The sequence below is a fragment of the Echinops telfairi genome, unplaced genomic scaffold, assembly GCF_000313985.2.
Source record: "Echinops telfairi isolate 266 unplaced genomic scaffold, ASM31398v2 ScPeMD7_18;HRSCAF=68, whole genome shotgun sequence".
Lineage (NCBI taxonomy): Eukaryota > Metazoa > Chordata > Mammalia > Afrosoricida > Tenrecidae > Echinops > Echinops telfairi.
The window spans coordinates 86,919,035-86,941,241 of NW_022103915.1; the positions used below are offsets into that span (position 1 = coordinate 86,919,035).

The following is a 22,207-nucleotide window of genomic DNA, read 5'->3' on the forward strand; positions in this document are numbered from 1 at the left end:
TGCCACCAAGATTTCAAATACCAGTGGGATCACCCATGGTGGACAGGTTCAACAGAGCTTCCAGTCTATGAAAGACTAGGAGAAAGGAAGAGATGGTCCATTTCTTTATGAACTGCTCAGTGAAAATCATATAGATGGCAACCAAACATTGGTATTGTGCAGGAGTAGCAGGTTGGAAGGCACTCGAGATACGACTGGGGAAGAACTGTTTCCTTAAAGTAGTTTCGACCTTAGTGATATGGGAGGGGCAAAGCTTTTCAATTCTGAGTTTGTTGATAGGGCACAATTCACAAGGAGAATAAAGCAGCTGCAAACATCTCTCAATAATAATGTCAAAGATGAAGAAGTTGAAAAAATATTGCCACCTCAGCAGTCTGAAATTGATCAAATACACACAAAAAAAATATGCATTGATAATCATTGGTGATATTGGATAGCAAACGTTAGAAATAAGATAGTTAATTGGAAGATATGGCCTTGGTAATAGAAATTATGTCAGAGAGCTCATGGAAGAATTTTGCAAGAGCAATAACTTAATCATTGGAAATATATTTTTTCAACAACATAAATGGTGACTAAAACGTGGACCTTACCACAGGGAATGTATGGGAATCAAACTGACTACATCTGTGGGAAAGACAATTAAGAAACTCAATGTCAACAGAGAGACAGAGCAAGACCAGGGACCAACTGTAGAACAGACTACCAATTGCTCATAAGTAAGTTCAAGTTGAGGCTAAATATATTAAAACAAGTCCAAGAGAGCCAAAGAATGACCTTGAGTCTAACCCACTCAGATTTAGAGGCCATATCAAAGCAGATTTGACACATTGAGCACAAATGACAGAAAACCAGATGAGTTTTGAGGTAACATCAAGGACATCACACATGAAGAAAGCAAAGGGTCATTAAAAAGATAGAAAAGGGAAAAAAGAAAAAGACAAAAATGATGTCAGAAGAGATTCTGAAACTTGTTCTTGAATGTAGAAATAGCTCAAGCGACTGTAAGAAATAAAGGAGTAAAAGAGCTGACCAGAAGATTTCGTGAAGTGTTATAAGGAAATGTGTGAAGACTTGAAGCTAGAAAACCAAAAAAGAAGAACATACTCAGCATTTGTCAAGCTGAAAGAACTGAAGAAAAAATACAAGCCTTGAGTTACAATATTGACGGATTCTATAGCCACATAGGAGTCCGAGTGACACTATCAGGTAAGCATTGGTTCAAAACGACTACTCAACAGAAAGATGAGGCTGTCTGCTCCCATAAAGATTTACAGTCTTGGGTTTTGGTATGAGTTGAGATGAACTTGATGACAATACGTGATTAGGTTAGTGTGGGCAAAATAAAATGACACGGGAAGTATCATAAGAAAGTGAAAGGAATACACAGAGTCACCAAACCAAAAAGAATTGCTTGACACTCAACCATTTCATGCAGAGCATATAATCAAGAACTGAAAGTACTGAAGGAAGAAGTTGAAATTGCACCAAGGCTATAGCAAAAAGCACGGCTCCAGGAACTAACGGATATCAATTGGAATGTGTCAGCAAGCACTCACTTGTCTAGGCAAAGAAATTTGAACGACAGCTGCCTGGCCAATGGATTGAAAGAGATTCCTATTTGTACCCCATTCAAATAGGACACAACAGGTGACACAACAGAATGTGTGACACAACAAAAAGGTGACACGACAGAATGCAGAAATTATCTAGCAAAATCATTAATATCACGTGCAAGTAAAATGTTGTGAAGATAGTTTACAAATGGTTGCAGTAGGACATCGACAGGGAATTGCCAGAATGTCATGTTGGATTTAGAAGAGGACTCAAGAGGAGGGACAGCTTTGCTGATGTCCGAGGAGCTTGTGTGAAAGTGAAGACCAGAGCGCTGTTTACCTGTACTTTATTGACACGGCCAAGGCTTCAACTGTGGATCATGACGCTTATGGATCACATCCAAGGTATGGAAGTTCCAGGACATTTCATTGTGCCCCTGAGGAAGGTGTGCATAGATCAAGCGCCAATTGTTCACACAAAAACAGAGCAAGAGTCCATGATTCAGCTCAAGAAAGGGGTGTGTCAGAGTTGCAGCCTTTCACCATACCTACTCCATCTGTATGCTGAGCAAATAATCCAGGAAGGTGGACTATCGGCGTGGGGGGGTTGGGGGGTGAGCACAGCACCTGAGTTGGAGGAAGACCTGTGAAAGTGAAATGGGCTTGAGCCTTCAATATGATTACACCTCAACCCTAAGGAAACAAAGGTCCTTAAGTGGACCAATAAGCAACAGCATGATAAACAGATACAAGATGGGAAGTTGAGAAGGATTTGCTTTTACTTGGATCCACAATCAATGTCCATGGGTGTAATAGTCAAGAAACCGAAGGATGTACGGCACTAGACAAATCAAAATCAAACTTAATGTCCTCAAGTGGATGCTGACTTACAGCGACCCTACAGGGCAGGATAGAACGACCCCCCTGTGAGTTTCCAAGACTGTGACTGTTTACGGGAGGAGAAAGTCCCATCTTTCTCTCGAGGAGCAGCTGGTGGGTTGGAACTGCTGACCTTGCGGTCAGCTGCCCAACTCGTAAGCCCTATGGCACCAGGGCTGCACAAGATCTCTTTGAAGTGTTAAAGAGCACAGATGTCACATGGCTGGCTAAGAAGTGCCCGACCCCCTTTGATTTCAATCGGCTCACATGAACACGCAAACTGGCAAGACCGAAGAAGAATTAATGCGTTCAAATTAAGACATCAGCAAAGAATATTGAATGTCCCGTGGCTGCCAGAAGAACAGACAAATCTATGCTGGAGGAAAGATAGTCAAAAGATCCTTGTAATAGAGAATGGCAACATATTGTCTCTCATGGTTTTGCACACATTATCCTAGGAACCAGTCCCTGGAAAGGATGCCCTGCTTGGTAAAGTAGAGGATGAGTGACAACGAGGAAGGCCTCAAAGAGACGGATTCACAACAACTTGTAAGCTATGAGCTTTCAGCTCCTGGAATTTATGTTGTGTGTCGGGAGAAATTGTTCTTCGCTAAATTGCACAGACTTCTCTTTCTTAGTTGTCACCATTCTTTACATCACTTGACATCTTGTAGTTTTCGTCTCTTTTCCTTATGAGGTCAACGAAGCACAAACGACACAGGCTTCGATTCTTTAAAGCATTTGCTTGAGATAAATAACTTGTGTGGGCCTTGATGTTTTCATTCCAAATAGCTTTTGGTTGTGAGAAAACAAGAGATTCAGGGTGAAACGTACCAGGATTAGCTAAGGATGAGCTTCCCCCAGCAGGTCAGGAAACAACCTGATCCCCTGGTCATGGGATTTCCTGTGAAACAGTAATTTCCCCTAACCCCAGAGCAAGGTACGTTATAATGATGTTCTCAGTGGATGTTTGAAGAAGATGTGAGCTTTCACAGCTATGATATGATCAATAAAATAATGGTTGTCTCTGTTTCTTAGGGTTGCGATAATATATACCACAAATGGGTGACCTTAATGAACAGAAATTAATTTTCTCACAATTTAGGAGGCTAGAATCCCAAATTCAGGGCACTGGTTCAAGGTGGGCTGGGGTGGGGGGAGCCTTGGGTAGTGTAAGGATTACGAGTTGAACTGCTAACCACAATGTCAGCGTCTCCAACCCGCCAGTCAATCACGCCGCAGGAGACAGGTGGAGCTCTCTGCACCCTGACACACTGACAGCATCAGAAAGCCACTGTCCTACAGGTTACTGTGTATCGGAATGACTCGATGGCAGTGGTTTACTCTTCTTCCTGCTATTCTTGAAGATGTCCAGGTGGCATCTGTCTCCCCGTTTGTCCTTGCTTGCATCTGTGCCTAATCTGCTCTGATCTCAGAAATGATTAGCTTAACATACATCCGACACCGCTTTGGCCTCATTAACATAACCAAGAAAGCACTATTACCAAACAGGATTATATCCAAGGGCCTAGGAGTTAAGATTCACCATACATAATTTGGGGGTGGGGTGCAGTCGGGGTGAGGGGACAGGGCAGACCCAATTCAATCCATAACAACAGTTCATGCCTTTGACTTTCCTACTGTCAGTACTTTGAGTGGAGCCCTGACCTACATGAAGTCACTTTGCCTGTCCTCAGGAAGATAGTCCTGGTTAGAAAACTTGAGGAAGGGGTTCATGTTTTCTATCAAAAATTGGGCTTTCTCACGTTTGAGATTGTGTAATAGGGCAAAGTTTTTAATAAGGGGCTTAGAAGACTTTGCCCCTATTTTCTTAGGAAACGACACTGCTTTCGATCTTGAGACACAGTAAATAATGATGGAGAAACTCCTGTGGGAAGGGTGCATTAGCAACTTACTTCTCCACCCTTGTCTTCCCTTAGTTGGAATATTTTTAGTAGGACTAGTTTCTCTCTGAACATAGCCTGGGTACCTGGACGTAGGGCTACCTATTTGACCCATTTCAGGTTAATGCAGAAAGCCGGAGAGCCAATGCTGTGACTACTATAAATTCACAAAACAGCTAAGCTACTGACCTCAACTGTAGTTTTTTTAGCAATGACTTTCTAAATACCGCCACCCATTTGTCAGTTCTTTGCATTGGGGTGGCTTGCATGCTGTTAGGACCGCTGGAAGCTATGCCAAAACAACCCCATGGATCACAGCAAGATGTTGTTCAACATCTTGCTGTGATCCATGGGGTTGTTTTGTTAGCTAATTTTTAGAAGTAGATCATCAGACCTGCTGTAGTCTGAAGGCTCCATTAAACCTGTTCATCATGATCTATGAGTTGTTTGGTACAAATAAGAAGCCAGGATAAGGTACAGATGGAAACAAAGGGAATCAAGGACAGATTAACCCCCTCAGGGTTAATAATGAGAGTAGCAATACCAGGAATGTAAAGGGACAGTGGGATAGAAAGGGGGAACCGATCACAAGGATCTACCTATAACCCCCTTCCTGGGGGATGGACAACAAAAGAGTGGGTGAAGAGAGATGTCGGTCAGTGTAAGACATGAAAAAAAATTTATAAATTATAAAGGGTTTGTGAGAAAGGGGGGCGGGGAGGGAGGGAAAAATAACGAGCTGATACCAAGGGCTCAAGTAGAAAGCAAATGCTTTGAGAATGATGATGGCAACAAATGTGCAAATGTGCTTGACACACTGGATGGATGTATGGATTGTGATAAGAGTTGTACGAGCCCCCAATAAAATTATTTAAAAAAGAAAAAAACAATACAAAACATTTGCTTTACCTGAAAATCCTACTCAGGGGGTACGGGCTGTGGAATTTCCCTAGCTCTCTCTGTAACATCAATTGATGATCATTATCTGCATGGAAGGTAAAGCCCACCTCCCTGTTGTCCCTAGAACTGACTGATGGGGAAAAGGCAACTCTAGGTCATCCCGTCCTTTTTGCGAACAGCTGAATAGAGAACATGGAGAGAGAGCAATATACCAGGAATCAGGGAGAAGACTTTGATTCTTACTGATTTCAGACACATTTCAAAAAATTTTATTAACCAGGTTGTAAAACAGAAAACAAAAGATCCAGGCAGTTCATTTTCTGGGCCCGTGGCACTGAATGCTGCCCCCACCACTCTGGGGTGTGGAAGGAAAACGAGGGGAAGGATGCCAATCTCAGCTCGGGGTTAGTGGCCTGCTGGTTGTCGGAGGAAGAGAGATTCGTCAAAATGGACCGGTAAGCCATTTTCGCAGGCGACCACAATGTCTCTGAAGCCTTGGGTGGCTCTGTACCGGCAAGGTGGCCGGGGGGACCCTCCCACATGTCTGCACGTGGTGATCTGGAAAGGAGACTTGCTTCGCCTTAAGTTTTCTCCGTGTGGGATTCCATTCTTAGTTCCGCAGATGGCCTTGATGCTGCCCTTCTTGTAGTGAATGAAGGTGTTGATCTCTTTGCAGGGCGTGGTCAAGCCTCGGATCACCATCATGCTCTCGCAGTATCTGTCATTCCGGCCCCGCGGGTTGCCATCATAATGCTGGCTCAGGAAGTGTTTGTACCTGGCGTTATCTTGAGTCAGGGGTGGGGGGGTCAGACCCAGCGCCAGCATGAAGACCAAGAACAGGAGTCCCAGACTCATCACCATCTCTTCCAACAGAGGGCCCTGCCAAGGGCAAAAGGAGGTGTAGGAGGGGCATAAAACAGCATTGCAAAATTAGGCCGGAAGCATAGGGACTGTTTTCTTTGACAGGGTGTATCATGAACCAGGGATCTGCAGGCACCTAGTCATTTCTCCTTTCCCTTTCTTCAACGCCACGTCTCCTGTCGAGCTGCTTCTTTGACAAGTCTGCTTTCTAGATTCTTGGGCACAACGTCCGGCCCCAACCATTCTTTCTTTTCCACGAGGATCACTGAGTAGTGACTGTCCTATCAGCCTTCGTATTGCCAAGCCCATTCACATCCCCTAAATCCACTTGTTAATTAATTTAGGGACAAATATGACCTCAGCCTTCCGGAGTACCAAACCCTGTGCTAGGTCTTGGGAATACAAGGCCATCAGGACCCACCGAATACCTCCTCCCCAAGGAGCCTGGGATATCTTTGGGGAAGGAGAGCTCCAGTTTACTGAGCTAAAGCGGTTCCCTAGAAGGTGAGCTCTGGGAAGATTGGGAAGACAGAGAAAGACGGCTCACAGGCTGGCTGGTGGCCGAGCCCCAGGGCGGGTCAGTTAAGCCATCTGGGAAAAGAGCAGTTTCCCGCTAGCTTTTACCTCCCTTTGAAATAGGTGGCTCGTGCCTGAGAATGACAGTCCTGTGCACTCTCTGGAAAGGAAGGAAGAAGACCCTGGAAGAAGCAAGGCAAAGCTTAGAAGTGGGTCTGGAGTCCATTCTCAGCCCGGGATTGGAGGAGGGAGTCAAGCATCTTCTGTTATCATGAGAGCTCTTTCACAATTCAGAAAATAGGGTCCACGGTTTCTTCCTTCTGAATATATATACAGAAAGAGTCACCGAGCAGGCTAAGGATGTTACCAAAGAGTAAAAGAAAAGCAACTCCATAGACCTGGTCATCAAATCAAGGCCTTCCACTTTGCAGTGATGTTTCATCAACGTCTCTCTCTAAAGAAGACGAAGAAATGGATTCCTGGCACAATCGCCCAAGACTTGTCCAATGGCAGAATGCACGCATCTCAGGTGGGGGGTGGCATGTCAGAGACATGCAAACGCAGGGTCAACATACGGCTTCTCCCCTGGAGCATCATTTTAGCTCACTGGTGGATGATTTAAAACATAATCAAGCAAATATGGGCTATAAGGAAACAGAAGCAACTTTCAATATACTATTCCTACGAGATAGGCCGATTTGGGAATGGAAGGGTATTTGGCACTTGCCACTGGTAGTTCAGGTCATGCCCTTCAAGTCATATCCTCCAGAGAGGATATGTTCACTGTTCTCTACCCTCACGAGTATGGTAGGAAACATTTTCTTTCTTTTATTAATCATTTTATTGAGGGGGGCTTTTATAAATCTTATAACAATCCATCATTCAATTGTATTAAGCACATGTATATATATTGCCATCAACATTTCCAAAACATTTTCCTTTCTACTTGAGCCCTTAGTATCAGCTCCTTTTTTTACCCCTCCCTCCCCCTAGGAATGATTTTAAAGAACATATAGAGCCTTTAAAAATCATCTTAATTAGGTCTTCTCCACATTATGCCAAACATAAGAGTCTGCTCCCACATCTAACAATAAAGATGATTTTATGCTGCAACTTTTAAATCATTTTGATTTTAGAATGGTTTATGAGTAAGTAATTTACTTTATGATTGGCTATAATCTGCCAGTAATCATCACACCTACTAAGAAAAACCTGGCCTTTATATTCTTCTTAAAGTGTGATGAAATTCTTATGAACTCTAAATCGAAAAATAAATGTAAGTTTTTCATAGACATATAATTTTATGTTAATATGCACATTGTCTCTTTGCACATGTGGAGTCAATGAACACTATTTTACATTTCATAAATATTTTGGTAGCCCTTAAGAAACGCCATGGGCCCCTCATGAAGAGATCACTGAGGATATGGGTGCTACAGCAAAGTATGGTGAAGAAACTAGATGGTGCCCAGCTGTCAGAAAGACTAGCATCTGGAGTCTTAAAGGCTTGTCTTTTTTTTTTAAGGGGTAGTTTTTATTGGTCTTTAATGTCAGAATTGGTACTTTTTTCAAAGGCTTGTCTTAAAACAAGCAACCAACTAAGTGAGGTGTCACCTGAGTCCACATGGGAGAAGCACACTGGCCTGTGTGATCCAAGGATTGTAAATAATAACATCTAAACCTGAAGGAGAGAATGGTATCAGAGCTCAGATTGTGAACACCTGACCACAGGAGGCCATGGGTGAGAGTGAAAGCCCGGAATTCATTTGCAGGGTCCATACAATGGATTGAGCCATCCGTGTATCCTCTCTGGCCCTAGTCCAGGAATGTGAATAACCTTAATGACAGAGAGCATGGGAAAGTCAATTATGAGGCAGGGAGCCCTGGTGGTGCTGTGGTCAGCAGTTCAAACCCCCCCTCCCCCAGCCACTCCTTGAGAGAACGATGGGATTTTCTTCTCCTGTAAAGTCAATTACAGCAGATGGAGTCAGGTTGAAAAGGAACGCCTTATCATTTGTTCTCCCTTTTGACCCATTTTAAAGTTGTTTCAGTTTTTAATATTTTCTGGGGTTTTTTTGTCTAGTCATTTTTGTTGGTCCTTTTTGTTTTGATCTGCTTTTGCTTCCTGATTGTGTTTTATATGATTTTCTGTATGTGAAATCCAGGATAGGCGGATCTATAGAGACAGTGACTGGATTGATTATTGCCTAGGGGTGTGGCAGGGGAGGTTGGGGGAAATGGGGAGCTTAACAATGAGTACAAGAAGAAAATGTTCTGAAATTGTGGTGACGATTGCACAAATCTTATTGATACGCTTGAAAAATAAAGTTGTATGATATGTGAGGTATATGTTGATAAACCTTTTTATAAAATAAAGGACCGTGGGCTCTAGCAGCACTTGGAGTATTATGGTAAGTCTGGAAGGATACAGAAGTCCTTGGTTACAAGGGAAGGCATGTGCCGGAGTGAATTTCCTCTCTAGTCAGCATCTAGTGTTGTTCCACTTTGTCTGTCTGTTTGTTTATAATAACCATAGAAGAATTTGGTGCACTACTGAAGAATACTAAGTTATTAACTAAGGGATGTTTTGGTTTCTCACAATAGTGAAATGTAAATAGCAGCTGGAAATTTTTAATTGAACACATACATTATAATTTGTAATCAAATCAAGTCTGAAGGTATCCATGAAAGCTTAGAAGGAAAGCAATGTGTGACTGCAGAGGGAGAGCCACAGCTAAATGACTCTGTCCTCGTACACTGTCACTGTTCCAACTAGCTGCTGGGCTTCCTTCTGAGCTACCTCTGTACTGAGCTCTTCACATGGACATTGTGTGTTCCTTTCTCCTGGGTGTGTTGTACACTTCCTAGTGTTTTGCAAAACCTATCAAAGTTATATTGATCTATAATCAATTAAGTCTGTGGCTCTGTAAAAGCAAATATTGGTTTCTTTAACATCAAAGGCAATTGTTGAATCAAAGGCTCTCAGGATCGGAAGGGACCTTAGAGGTCACATAGCTCACAGCCCTCTGCCTGGAACCAGAATCCCAGAGTTAAAAAATCAGGAAGTAGAATAAGCACTGATAGCACCCCCAAAGAGTCATTGGGTGGCAGTGGTGGATAAGAATGTGGCTGATGTGTTTCTAGTTGTCCAAGAGTTAGTCTAACCTCATAGAAGGTGCCAGCATTCACAGAAGGGAGTCCAAGTTGGCAAGCTTGTCTAGAGTCTCTATCCCAACTCCCTGTGATTTAGAGATTAAAACCAAAGATTCCTTGCTAGCTATAAATGCCCAAGGAATGGCAGCAAAGCTCAGGACATTGCAAAAGAAAGATCTCCCCGGTGATCAGGTTCATGGTGTCCTTTCCAAGGATGCCATTATCCTCATGATCTTGGACAAATAGTCACCTATTTACTTGTCAGAGTTACTTTCTGGTGTATGATCTGCAGTGGGGCAGAGTCCGTGTTATTCACCCTTGAATCACAATGCCTGCTCCTGGGGTTGGCCCACTCATAAGAACCCTACAGGACTGGGATGACCGAGGTTGTGATCTTTACAGAAGCAGATTGCCACATCTTTCTTGCAGGGAGCAGCTCAATAATTAATTTTTTTAATGGTTGACTTCATGTTCTTCTCCAAGCTTAAGTCTGTCAGTCTGCCAAATAAGAGCTGCTAGCTCTTAAAGTCTGACAGTCAATGGTTCGCCTGAAAGATAAGAAATCATTTCCTAGTTTCATCAGTAGGTCAGTGACCATGAAATGTCAGAGATGTGTTTCTTTAAGTTCAGTTGGTGGTGCAAAGCACCAGCTAGGAGATACGGATGACAAGGCGACATGCAGTCCAATCGCTCGGAGACACATCGTCCCTTAATACGCAGTATGAAAACGGAGCCCGTATAGCACCACCAGTGAAGGCATTGGAGTGATATTCCATAAGGTTTTGCCTCCTAAAAGGCCACTGGCTCTTTGGGGGTGGAAGGCCCTTCTATCCCCCTCTGGAGAGGTGAAGTGTATTTTTGTTCTGATTTATCATTTGCACATTCATCTCATAGCAAGTGCCTTAGGCTTATTGTAATATTGATTCCCTAAGACATCTAGAACCCTAATTTCAGATTGCCTTCACTGTGGCCAACATCTGTTCTCTACTCACAACTTCCTCATGCAATATTCTATTCTAAATTTCCCCCCAAAAGGATTGAAAAAAACCCAACAACCCCAACATTATTTATAAGGCAGGAATTAATCTCCCTAGGCCAAGGCAAGACTACCGGCCTTTACATCTTGATGATTCTGTCTAACTCCCTCCCTCTAGCCTGAGTGACGGCCAGTTTTTCATCGGTTGAATTTGTCCCACTTGTTTTTCAGACTAACTTTATCCCATTCCCTAGTCTTCACGAGAATTAATATTCAGTCTCTTCTTCTCAAACAATTGTTTGTGTTTAAGAAAGCCACCATCAGGGAGTTAATTGGCTGCTTACAGTTATCATTTCCATAGATGTAAATTCACATGCTTATATATTCTAGAGCAATATCCCTAAAAGTGAAAACATAGCATCTAACCCTACTTCCCTCCCTGCCTTCCTTTCCCCCTGCCAGAGTACTCCTTCCTGCGTTTTTGAGATGTAGTCTACTTTGTTTTCAAAGAGCATCCAAATCTTTTTTAAGGACAGGAATTACCAGAGGAGTGAGAAGGCAGCAGTGCTAAGAAAGGACACTTTCTGCTGCTCCCTGGCTATGCCGCACATATTGCTGGTGCCCAGGGCTCCAGCTGCATCTTTGGGGGCCTTCTCACAATGTCAGAATCTCTCCTAAACCTGCACTTGCTCGCCTTCTCACTAATTTCCCATTGTCCTGATATAGACCACCCCCAAAGAAAGTTATTTTCGTATTAAACTTTAGACTCTAATTTTCATTTTTCTTGCCTCATGAGCTTGGACCCAGAAGCTTTGAAGGGGAGAATTGACTTCGCTAAAATTGATGGAAGGCCTGAAATAGTATCTCTACAAACAAATATAACAATAGAGTACCCAGGAGAAGACACTTACAAAATGCTGGCTGCTTCCCTTTAACTGAAGTTGGGCTCCAGTTCTTTGATCCTGGATTCCAGATGTGTGGTCCTGGAGGCCCCTCCTATGCAGATTATAAAGTGTTCAGATGAACGGGGTGGGGAGAATAGAATCGACAATCCCCAATCCCTGGCAGAGACCTGGAAATCAAGGGCGCTGCTCTGTGATCATCGAGGGCAGTCATTCCCCTTATGATTGGGTCAAATATTAACCCTCTGAAATGGGTTAGAGATGTGTTTTGAAAGGCAAAGTTTGATAAACACGGTGTTTTGTCCAGAATCTGCCTTCTTCTGGTGCCTGTGGCTCTTACTCTTGCCCATGACAGCACCACCACGGCTTCATCCAGACACGCAATAAGATATCGCCTCTGCGACCTTATTGCCAACTCCAAGAACCGAAGAAGCCCGAAAATAAGATTTGATCTCCCAGCAGGCTGCTTTCCACTGCATTTGCTGAGTCCACATATGTAGGTTGCAATAAAGGATGATAAGCTGGTTACTCCATAGATTTCACAGCCAGGAAAGCATTTCTAAGAAGCTGTGTGACAGCTTAGTCCTCCACCTCTCATCTCACTGTCCCGGTCACTAAGCTCCAGAAATATCTGTGCCATCTTCTTATGCAAAATGAAACAGAATGTAAAGATTTGAAAAATGTTGATCCATAAACATTCATGTTTCCTAGAATGTTCATCAAGGACATGATGACACAAAGTCTTGTTAAAAAGGTTAAGCCTGTAACTGATGGCTCCACCCACCTGGCGGGGACAGAGAAAGAACAAAACGAAAGAGCACTGACTGCATCTTGGGATTCTACAGGCAAGAAACAAGGTGTGGGAATTACGTAATCTGGTATCAACTTCAGACTATTAAAAGCGAAGGGTAGAGTTTAGCCTGTCAATCAGTTTGCAGCTTGATGACCTCATTTGGAGGTGCCAAGGAGATAAATAGCTCACTAGAGGCCAGACTCAGAGTCTCTGCTTAGTCGTCCTGCTGACAAGACACATGGAGCTATGCTGATGGAACTAGAGCCCTGGAGCATGAGAAGCCATGTGGAGACCCACGCCAGTGCTGAGATGCTTCCACCACCACTGCATCCACAAGACTTTCCACCCACTGGCCTGTGTTCTTCACGCATTCAGTGTCATTGCATGTGCTGCGTAAATCTGAAGAGGAATTTATAAACTGGTATCAGACGTATGGGCTAATATCGGATTTATGGACTTGATCTGGACAGGGTTAGGGTGTTTTCTCAGTATACAATTGCTCTTTTATATAAAACTCTCTTACACGCATATGAGTGTCTATGAATTTGTTTCTCTAGTCAACCCAGACTAACACACAAGGGATACATCTGTGTTGCCCGAGAAAAGAAGATCATCATCCCTGGAGCTGCAGAACTATTGGAAGGAGTCTGAGAAGCAAGGTCTTCTTGGGTTTCGTGGGTGGGGTCATGGTCTCCTGGATCTCAGGTTCCAAAACGTCAGCTCTTCACCAGGTAGGTTTGTAGTGTGAGGCTGCTCTTAAGGTATAGCAGGGATATGGGGCCACTGCTCAAAGTGGAGGATGTGGGACCACCATGTTCAAGAGGCAAAAGAACGGGGCCTGCAAAGACTGAGGGGGTAGGTTAGAAGAACAGGGTCACCTAAAGGTGAAGGGGCACAACTGCCATCCCAGTAGGCCTGGAAGGCAGAGCTGAAGCCTAGGGCAGCAAGCTTCAACCCAGAATCCAGAAGGTGTGGCCAAACGTGCAGTCTCAGAAAAGCGGGATGACGGTCCAGCCCTGAGAGCTGATGCAAGTTGTTGGGCTGGGTTTCGAACTTTCTTGGTGCCTGCATTCCTGTCTCTCCCTCCAATTTTCCCCATTTGTAATGGAAATGTCTGCCATGTTCCCTTTCTATCATTGTGTTTTGGAAACAGATAACTTGTATTCTAGATTTCATAGGTTCACAGATGAAGAAGAATTTTGGCCCAAGATTGGCCTAAAGTTTCCTTCATATTTGGTTTAGATGATTCAGAAGCTAATGTTTCGAACTGGAAGTTGATTTTCAAAGACTTGGATGATGTGAATGAGTTTTGCGGATAGCAAGGACATGGAGACAGGGGGACCATAGGGTGGGGTGTTATGGATTGAATTATGTCCCCCCCAAATATGTCCTGTCAATTCTAGTATCTATGCTGATAGTCATAATCCCATTTGGGAGTGGCTTGTCTTTGATAGATTAATGAAGCAGGAATGGTGAATGGGTGCCTTGAGTCTCTCTCTTTGTAAATATAAAAGAGATTAAACAAGCAGACAAGAGAGGAGAGGTGGGGTAAGATAGATGCCGAGACACATGGAACTCTCCAAGGAAGCAGGAAACAAACTAAGGAGATCTTTCCTATAGAACAGCGGTTCTCAACCTATGGGCTGCGACCCCTGTGGGGGTCAAACGACCCTTTCACAGGGGTCGCCTAAGATCATCGGACAACACATAAACATTTTACAATATATAATTACATATTGTTTTGTGATTAATCACTATGCTTTAATTATGTTTAATTTGTAACAATGAAAATACATCTTGCATATCAGATATTTACATAATGATTCATAGCAGTAGCAAAACTACAGTTATGAAGTAACGACAAATATACTTTTATGGTTGGGGGAGTCACCACCACACGAGGAACGCGGGTCACGGCATTAGGAAGGTTGAGAACCACTGCTCTAGAGCCAACAGAGAAAGAAAGCCTTCCTCTAGAATAAGACCTCTGAATTCAGACTTCTAGCTTCCTGAACTGAGAGTAAAACCAAAGTTCTGTTTGCTAAGGCTACCCACTTGTGATATTTCTGGGACTGCAGCACTAGGTAGCTAAGGGGAGAAAGAGGAGGCTTTCTACGCCTAGGAAAGAGTTACACTCTGGGAAACCCACAGGGGCAGGTCTATCCTATCCCACAGGGTTGCTATGAGTCAGCATCGACCGGATGGCAGTGCGTTTGAGTCACGGTAGCTAAGGCATTGCTTGCCAGTAAAAAGACTGTACTTCAAATCATTATAATAATCAGTGTCAATGAACACCTTGCATTTTATGAAGCTCACACCTATATGGTTTCATTCCATCCTCACCGGGGCTGGGTGAGGTGAGCGATGTTTGTCTAGGTTTTGTTTGTTTGTTTAATGAGGAAGTTCCAAGATCAGACAGGCAATAAATAGTCATCAGACTGCAAGCCCCGCATCTTTCCAGGCTAGACTTGAGCAACTTTCTCTATGAGCCTCCTCGTGCTGACCTCCTTGGTTCTGCTGCACCATAACAGAGATGGCCGACTGCTTTCTTTGTGGGTTCACCAAGCTCAGCACACCCCTCTACTAAGGCAAGCCTGGAGTCCTCAGGGGTCCTCAGAGGATGGCTTAAGTTGCATGAGCCCTAAACTTTTAGATGTGTCTGAAAGGCTGGTAAGTCAGCCTCAGAGAAGTCTATTTTTGTAGATTTCGAGTCTCATCCTAAGAGAATAAATATTGCGGGGGCAAGAGAAACAGATAAAGGGCATGGAGGAGTGTCATGGAGGGGTGTAGAGTATGTGCAAATTCCCTTCTGATCCAGCCCCCTGGGCCCTAGATAGAGGAGGACATGGCAATAAAAAGAAATGAAATATCAAGGTTGCTTCATGAACTTTTTACAATCCAGTGTCTAGAATAATACTACAAGGTTGGCAGTCAAAGTATCTTCCCCCACATTTGAGGATCCTTTGGGGGCACATTTGAGTGTAGTCTGGAACATTAGCTGGAGCATCGGACTAAATCACGTACACTCTACAGAAGAAAAGGGCACACTGTGTTGGCATCTTCAGCTATTCTCAGCCGTGCTGCCCCTTTCTATGACAATGACGGCCCTCATTCAGGGGGCTGGCGTGGGAAAGGGGCGAAAAGGCAACCTTCTTGCAGAGGCTAGAAGGGCTATTCCACCAGCATGTCGGCAGGCTTCTGGAAACTTCCCAAGTGCTCCGAGAAGAACATGAGCTGATCTAAAGTCTCCTCTAGGTGGGATGGATCTGGTTTTCCTTCAGGTTGGTGTAACCAGGGAAACATGGGCTCTTTACGATCCGTCTGTGATGACGACTTGCTCTCCTTCCTGTGCTCGCCTCAATCCATTTGACGGAACTCTCAGAGAAGAGAGTCCTGGTCTTATTCCTACCATTTGAAACAGTGACTGATACCTGGGAATTGACCATCAATTGCTTGTGAACTAGACGAATTCCTTTTCCAGACTATGAGCCTCAGGATCTTTTTCTTATTCCTCATTGCTAACTATGGGAACCCCTTTGGCTTCTCTTAATGTTCATAAACACGAATAGGTTTGGAAGCAGTTAACAACAAGGCAGGCCTGGTTACCAGGTAGAACCAGAAGCTTTCAACGTTCTCAGGGAAGCTTTGCTTCTTCTAGCTTATTGGTTAATTCTGAAATTCCACCAATAAGAGTATAATTTCATTTTCAGATATTGGATTCCGTTCCAATACAAACCCCCCTAGGAGGGCAGACTCTTTAAACAGCTATCATTAGTTTACACGTCCTTGACCATTTACTTTAGAGCAGCGGTTCTCAACCAGTGGGTCATGACCCCTTTGGGAGTCGAGTGACCTTTTCATAGGGGTTGCCTGATTCATAACAGGAGCAAAATTACAGTGATGAATTACAATGAAAAAATGTTATGATTTGGGGGTCACCACCACATGAGGAACTGTATGAAAGGGTCACGGCATTAGGAAGGTTCAGAACCACTGCTTTAGAGCCTAACTGAAGAAGAATTTTTGGTAAGTGCAGTTTTAAAGAAAAGTGGACAAGCAGGGGCAATGTGGAAAAGGGCAAGTCCCCTACCTTAAGCTTCACTGGGGCCCAGCTCCGCCTGGTCCCTTTCCCCAGACACTTTTCTTGCCTGGTCTTCTCTTCTCTTCCGGCCACCCCAACCAAATGCTGAGCTAAAAGAAAGAGCAGCTCAAAGAGTCTGGAGGAGAGGACTTAGCAAACTGTCACAAACTGACTTTCCCTCAGTCCCAGGGGCCTCCATGTTCCTGGAGTCTCTAAAAAGGGACAGGCAAACTCTGGCCAGTACATCTAAGCTCCACATGTTGATGGAGCAAAGAGAAGTAACAAGAGTTGGGGGCCATCGAGTGAGGCCTGTCCTGGCAACTCTGTGCCCAGTGTCAGATGACCCAATAAGCAAGGTAAGCACAGACTTGCTTGTTTACTAATTGTTACTACAGTGAACAATTTCACATTTTGTCACTACATTAAAGAGTCGGCATCTAGCTATGGCTGGCATTTGCCTGTCTCCCCGCCCCACAGCACTTCCCTATAGAATCAAAGTTTCTTTTTCAATTGACAACCCTTGACAGGGACGAGGTACCCAGTAAGCATGGGAAAGCCAGGTTTACCTTGCTTAGTAGGTTCTCTTTCATCCTTGAGTGTGCCCAAATGTCCTCTCTCTTCTTTGGGGGAAAGTATCCCATCTGAGAACAGTAGACCCATTCTCAATTACTCACCTGTTCACTTTTTAAACAGATGTTGAAACAGAGTTCTAAAGAGTTCTCAACCTGAAGCCTTCGGCTGCCTATATACTAACCACAATAATCATCATAACACAATGAACAAAGTTCTCGTTGGGGCATTTGGTTAGGGAGGACAGCCGCCAGGCCCATTGCATCCCCCCCACCCCCCACCCCACCCCACTGAATCAGCAGTTCCCAGTGGAAGGAGCAGCCCACTCCTACAATCTAGAAGGACTTGATCAACACAGCCCTTGTCTAAGAACTCGCCCCACAGCAGAGATGGATGACTCGGCCACACCATACACCACACACCACACACATGGGGTCCATGGCCTGAGGGACCACCTCACCCAGAGAGTGGCCTCTGCTTTTAGAGTTGTACACCTGTGCTGGGGAGCGGCCTCCTGCCTCTTGACCTCCACAAATTCCTCTCCAAGGGCATCACAACCTGCCCACATAGTTGTCAATGCAAAAGAACCAGTCAGATGAATGATAGAGTTGCTGTTCCACCGCCCCCACCACCACCCCACTTTTGTTTGTTTTTCTTTCTCATCTTGGCCCAGTGAGCTTATGTTGAAACAGAAAATAGGATTTTGAAAAAACAACTTGGAAAAATTTCACTAAAATGCATCTAGTATTTTTTTAAAAGCCAAACTCACTGCTATTGAGGCAATTCTGACCCACAGCGACCCTGCAGGACAGGGTAAACGTGTCTCTAAGCGTGGCACTTGAGGAAGACAGGGCTTTCTACTCCTGTAATGCGTTACAGTCTCAGAAACTCATGGGCACGTCTACTCTGTCCCATAGAGTCACTGTGAGTCGGCACAGACTCAATGGCAGTGAGGTTTGTTTGGACGCATGAAAGGTTTTCCATTAACAGAAGCAATGGTTGAAAACATGAACCGCTGAAGAGAAGGGTTGCGGAAGGCTCACGGAGCAGGGAGACTATTCATTCAGGCAAACAGGGGGCAAAGTCTTGTTGACAGGCCTGTATTTCCAAACAAAGGCAAGGATTAAACATTCACCTTTCTGCAAACTCTGAGCTTTACCCCTCCTGTCCCTCTCCCAAAGATTTCAAGGTGTTCTTTGAGAATAATGATTTGCAGAGTTGACTTTGTATTGAAAAGTAGATTAAATGAAAACCCCGAAGGCGGGTTTCCACCAGTTCACTTTCTGAGCCATCTACTTTAATGTATGACTCGCACCAGCAAGTTCTTCGGACGGTAACTTGGCAAACCTCTTACTTTTGCCTGCAGGTAACCCGACATCTGTTCTTCTAGCAATAGCCAAGGCCACTTTTCTAGCCCTGGAATGCTTTTCCCATCTGCCCTTCCAAACAATAATCCTTCTCCACATCAGATAGGATACCATCTTTTATATAAGGAGCTTTGGTGGCATTCTGGGCTCCTTGTGAAAAAGAAATGAGGCTTTCTACTCCTGGAAAGAGTTACAGTCTTGGAAACATAGAAGGACAGTTCTACACCTCTCCTTACAGTGTTACTATGAGTCTGAATCATCTCGATGAGAGTGAATTTGTTGTTTTGTTTTCTTTATGCAGCGGCCAGTTTGCAACACACCTCCCACATACAGTCACACTTTGGCCCACCCCTCATTTCACAGGCCAGGAAACCCAAAAACAAAGAAAGAACATGATTTGCCCAGGGTCACAAATGATGATAAGCTTTCTAATGTACCACATGGCTTTTATTTTCCATACCAGTAATTTTCTAGAAAATCAAAGCTAATTTTAAAAGTGACCTTGGAAGTTGCTATTTAAAGGAAACTTACACTGAGTACTTCTGAAATTGAAAAAAAACAAAACCACCCCACATCTTTTGCTCTTCCTTTTATCTGCGATGTAAAAGCTTACTTGAATTATTGGCATCCGGATACAGAATTATCCTCCTGCACTAACAACCAGTGACTAGCTTTGTAGTCTTGGAATAGTCGTGGCTGCTTCTGGCCATGTATTGCTGGTTAGTTAGGCCACTTGGGTTTCCAGCGTTTACATTTGTAACTTGCCTGTAAGATTCGGGAGAAAGGCAGGACTTTCAATTCCCAAAAGAGTTATGGTCCCAGAAACTCACAGGGGCAATTCAACCCTGTCCTATAGGGATGCTATGAGTCATCATCGACTAGCTGGCTCAGAATTTGGTTTTGTAAGATTCTGGATAGACCACTGGTGACATAGTTGTTATGAGTTAGGCTGCTAACCTCAAGGTCAGTAGTTCGGAACCAACAACACCCATTAAAGGTTCCAGTCTGGGAAAATGTTAAGGGCGATGCTACCCTATGAGTCACATGAGTCGGAATCCACTCGACGGCAGTTAGTATAAGTAAGGTTCCGTTAATGTCAGGACACAAGAGTCTTGCATTTCCTTAGCCCCCAACCTGGTGTTGGGACTGTGTTTACTGCTCAGGCTCCCAAAGTTCCAGAAAGAAAGCTTGGAGAAGACGCTGTTGTCAACGTGGCTGCAAGAATTTCGCAACACTGGCTGCTAAAGGTGGGTTAAGGGTGAGGAGACGGAAGAGAGTAAACACACACGCACGCACGCGCGCACACACACACACACACACGCACAGACGAAAACACTAGTCTCTAAGGTCAAGTATGCTTGCAAAAACTGGGCAAGGCCTGCTTCTTAAGTCTGGTGAGGCAAAGACTATAAACTTTCAGGGATCATGTCTATGGCTCGTTAACTTGGTGATAAATCTGGGTATGACGGGAAGAATCCTTAGTATTGCGGACGTGGGGGCCACCCCCGGTTCTCCCTTCCGTTCAGGGATCCCGAGGTCTCCCTCTGGAACTGGGTTCTAGACAGCAGAGCAGCCACGCAGGCATCTGGGCCCAATTCCTGGTTGGGAAGGCGGGATTGCTAGCTGTAACTTCTGTCTCCATTCCTCAGCTCCTCCAGTCCAGCCCCCCGCCCTGCTGTCCCAAACGGGGACACACACACCCCACCCCCCACCCCCTGCCCAAAAGCTCCTGTCCAAGGGACCAACCGGGGGGAGAAGGAGTGTGGACCCACCTCGAGCTCTGAGCAAAGCGGCACAAACGGGGACGCGTTTGTTTCTCACCTACTTCTTCCTGCCTTGTAGGACGCTGGGGAACTGCTCGGGAAGTCCTGCTGTGGATCCGTGGGGGCGACAGTGGGGCGTGTGTGTGTGTGTGTGTGTGTGTGTGTGTGTGTGTGTCTGCACGCGCGCAGGGTGGGGTATGTGTGTGTGCGCTCGCGGGGAGGGTGCGGTGCCGCGAGGGGGCGGGAGGTCGTCGCGCGCGCGAGCCTGAGTGTGGGTGCGACCGCGCCCCGTTTCCTGCGGGCCGGCGGGTGGGCAGCGGGCGGGGCCCTCGGAAGCCTTCAGCCCCCTGCCATCCAGTGCAGGCCTCAGATCCGCAGACGGAGGTCACCCGTCTAGAGCATCTTCTAAAGAACCGTCCACGAACCCGGCAATTCTGACCAGACCCAGGTCATCAGCCCTGGGCGGCCATGAGTTTATTCAGCGCTGCTCGCTGTTCATCTTTTCAGGAGAGTCCAAAACGCAAGGGTGTCTGCACAGAACTTTTGTAAAGAACTTGGATCTGCAGTCGTCCGTAAGAGTGGGGTGGCAAACCCTACTTTAAAAAGGCACAGGGCTCGTCCGGGATTTGAACCCGGGACCTCTCGCACCCAAAGCGAGAATCATACCCCTAGACCAACGAGCCATGGTGCACCGCATCCGTTTGGGTTCCCTCTGAGTTTCCCTGTCAAGTTTCAGTCCGCAATGGAGTGCAAGTGGTTCCAGAGCTTTGATTCTTGGGGACATTTCCCCTTTGCCTTGCTTAGTTCGTTGGCGCGTTTCGCTCCGGTCTCGTTTGTCGTCCCCGATCCACGTGCGGGACAAGACGCAGCCATTGAGCGTACGGCCTCCCCCGAACTTCCCCCGGGTTCTAGCCGCGTGCAGGAGCCTGGCAGGAGACCGGCGGGCACCGGGTGGCGTGGGAGGGTCGCGCCCAGCCCCGCCGCCGGCTTGTAGGGTTCCAGTCCCCGTTGGGATGCTTGGAAAGCGTGCCTTGGGTCGGCTGCCAGCGCGTAAAGCCGAAGACCCTAGAGGCCAGAGGAGCTGGAAGTGGCCGGGAATAACCCGGCGTGGCCGGTGCCTAACTCTTCCCCAGCCAGACCCCGCGCACTTCCGCGCCAGGCGGATCAAATTTGCCATCTTGCCCCAAACTGTTTTCTCGGTCTGGAATTCTCTCTCCCAGTCTTATCCCAGTCCTCCTCCTCCTTTCAGTCGCAGGGGCACCAAATCTTTTTGTGGGACTGCATAAAATACTGTGTGTATATATGTACACATATATACATAAGGTGTGTGTGTGTGTGTGTGTACCCATATATACATAAGGAAGCCCCACCCCGGGATGTAGTTCGGGGATCGTGTGTGTGTACACATATATACATAAGGGGTGTGTGTGTGTGTGTACACATATATACATAAGGGTTTTGTGTGTGTGTGTGTGTACACATATATACATAAGGAAGCCCCACCCCGGGATATAGTTCGGGGATCGTGTGTGTATGTGTGTCTACACATATATACATACATAAGGAAGTCCCACCCCGGGATGTAGTTCGGGGATCCAGTCTGCAAATCACAGCCGTTCAGGCCACAGCACCCCCAATCCTGGGCTCTCAGCAAGAGCTAACAGAAGGCTAGTACAACCTGGTCACGGTAACAGAATCTCTATCCTGGGGACTGGGAGAATTGCTTTCAGAAAGGCGCTTAAAATGGTCTGTATTTCAACTTTGGAGACGTGAAACTCGAATAGTTGGACAAGTGTCAATTCCGGTGAAAGACGTCATAAAATAGGCAGCCACGGAAGGTGGGAATTTCTCAATCTGTGACCGCGAGTCCAAAGGATCAAAAGAAGCTCTTCCTTCGAGCCGGAATCGAACCAGCGACCTAAGGATGCCCGCATACACGCCTCTACAGTCCTCCGCTCTACCAGCTGAGCTATCGAAGGGAGCACG

The 22,207-nt window shown here is 45.4% G+C and overlaps 3 protein-coding genes and 2 non-coding genes across 5 annotated transcripts in view; 1 reads left to right on the plus strand and 4 right to left on the minus strand.

The window, feature by feature from the left end:
• Positions 1-11,741, minus strand: part of RNASE4 (ribonuclease A family member 4) — a 17,407-nt gene extending 5,666 nt beyond the window's left edge. Inside the window, exon 1 of the mRNA XM_045287742.1 lies at positions 11,657-11,741. The gene's annotated coding sequence lies outside the window, so the exon portion shown is untranslated. The remainder of the gene's footprint in view (positions 1-11,656) is intronic.
• ANG (angiogenin) lies at positions 5,493-11,823 on the minus strand. The gene is made up of 2 exons (XM_004698879.2): positions 11,657-11,823; positions 5,493-6,118 (listed from the first exon to the last, which is right to left on the minus strand). The coding sequence occupies exon 2, from the start codon at positions 6,098-6,100 to the stop codon at positions 5,645-5,647; it is 456 nt and encodes a 151-aa protein (XP_004698936.1). The 5' UTR covers positions 6,101-6,118; positions 11,657-11,823; the 3' UTR covers positions 5,493-5,644.
• A 1,120-nt stretch (positions 11,824-12,943) lies between these two features.
• The window catches only part of LOC101641999 (epididymal secretory protein E3-beta-like), a 26,549-nt gene continuing 17,285 nt past the window's right edge, over positions 12,944-22,207 (plus strand). The window contains exon 1 of the mRNA XM_004698878.2: positions 12,944-13,171. The gene's annotated coding sequence lies outside the window, so the exon portion shown is untranslated. The remainder of the gene's footprint in view (positions 13,172-22,207) is intronic.
• TRNAP-UGG lies at positions 20,833-20,904 on the minus strand. Its single transcript has one exon. It is a non-coding gene; the product is annotated as a tRNA-Pro (tRNA).
• On the minus strand, positions 22,112-22,200 carry TRNAY-GUA. The gene is given in 2 exon segments: positions 22,112-22,147; positions 22,164-22,200. It is a non-coding gene; the product is annotated as a tRNA-Tyr (tRNA).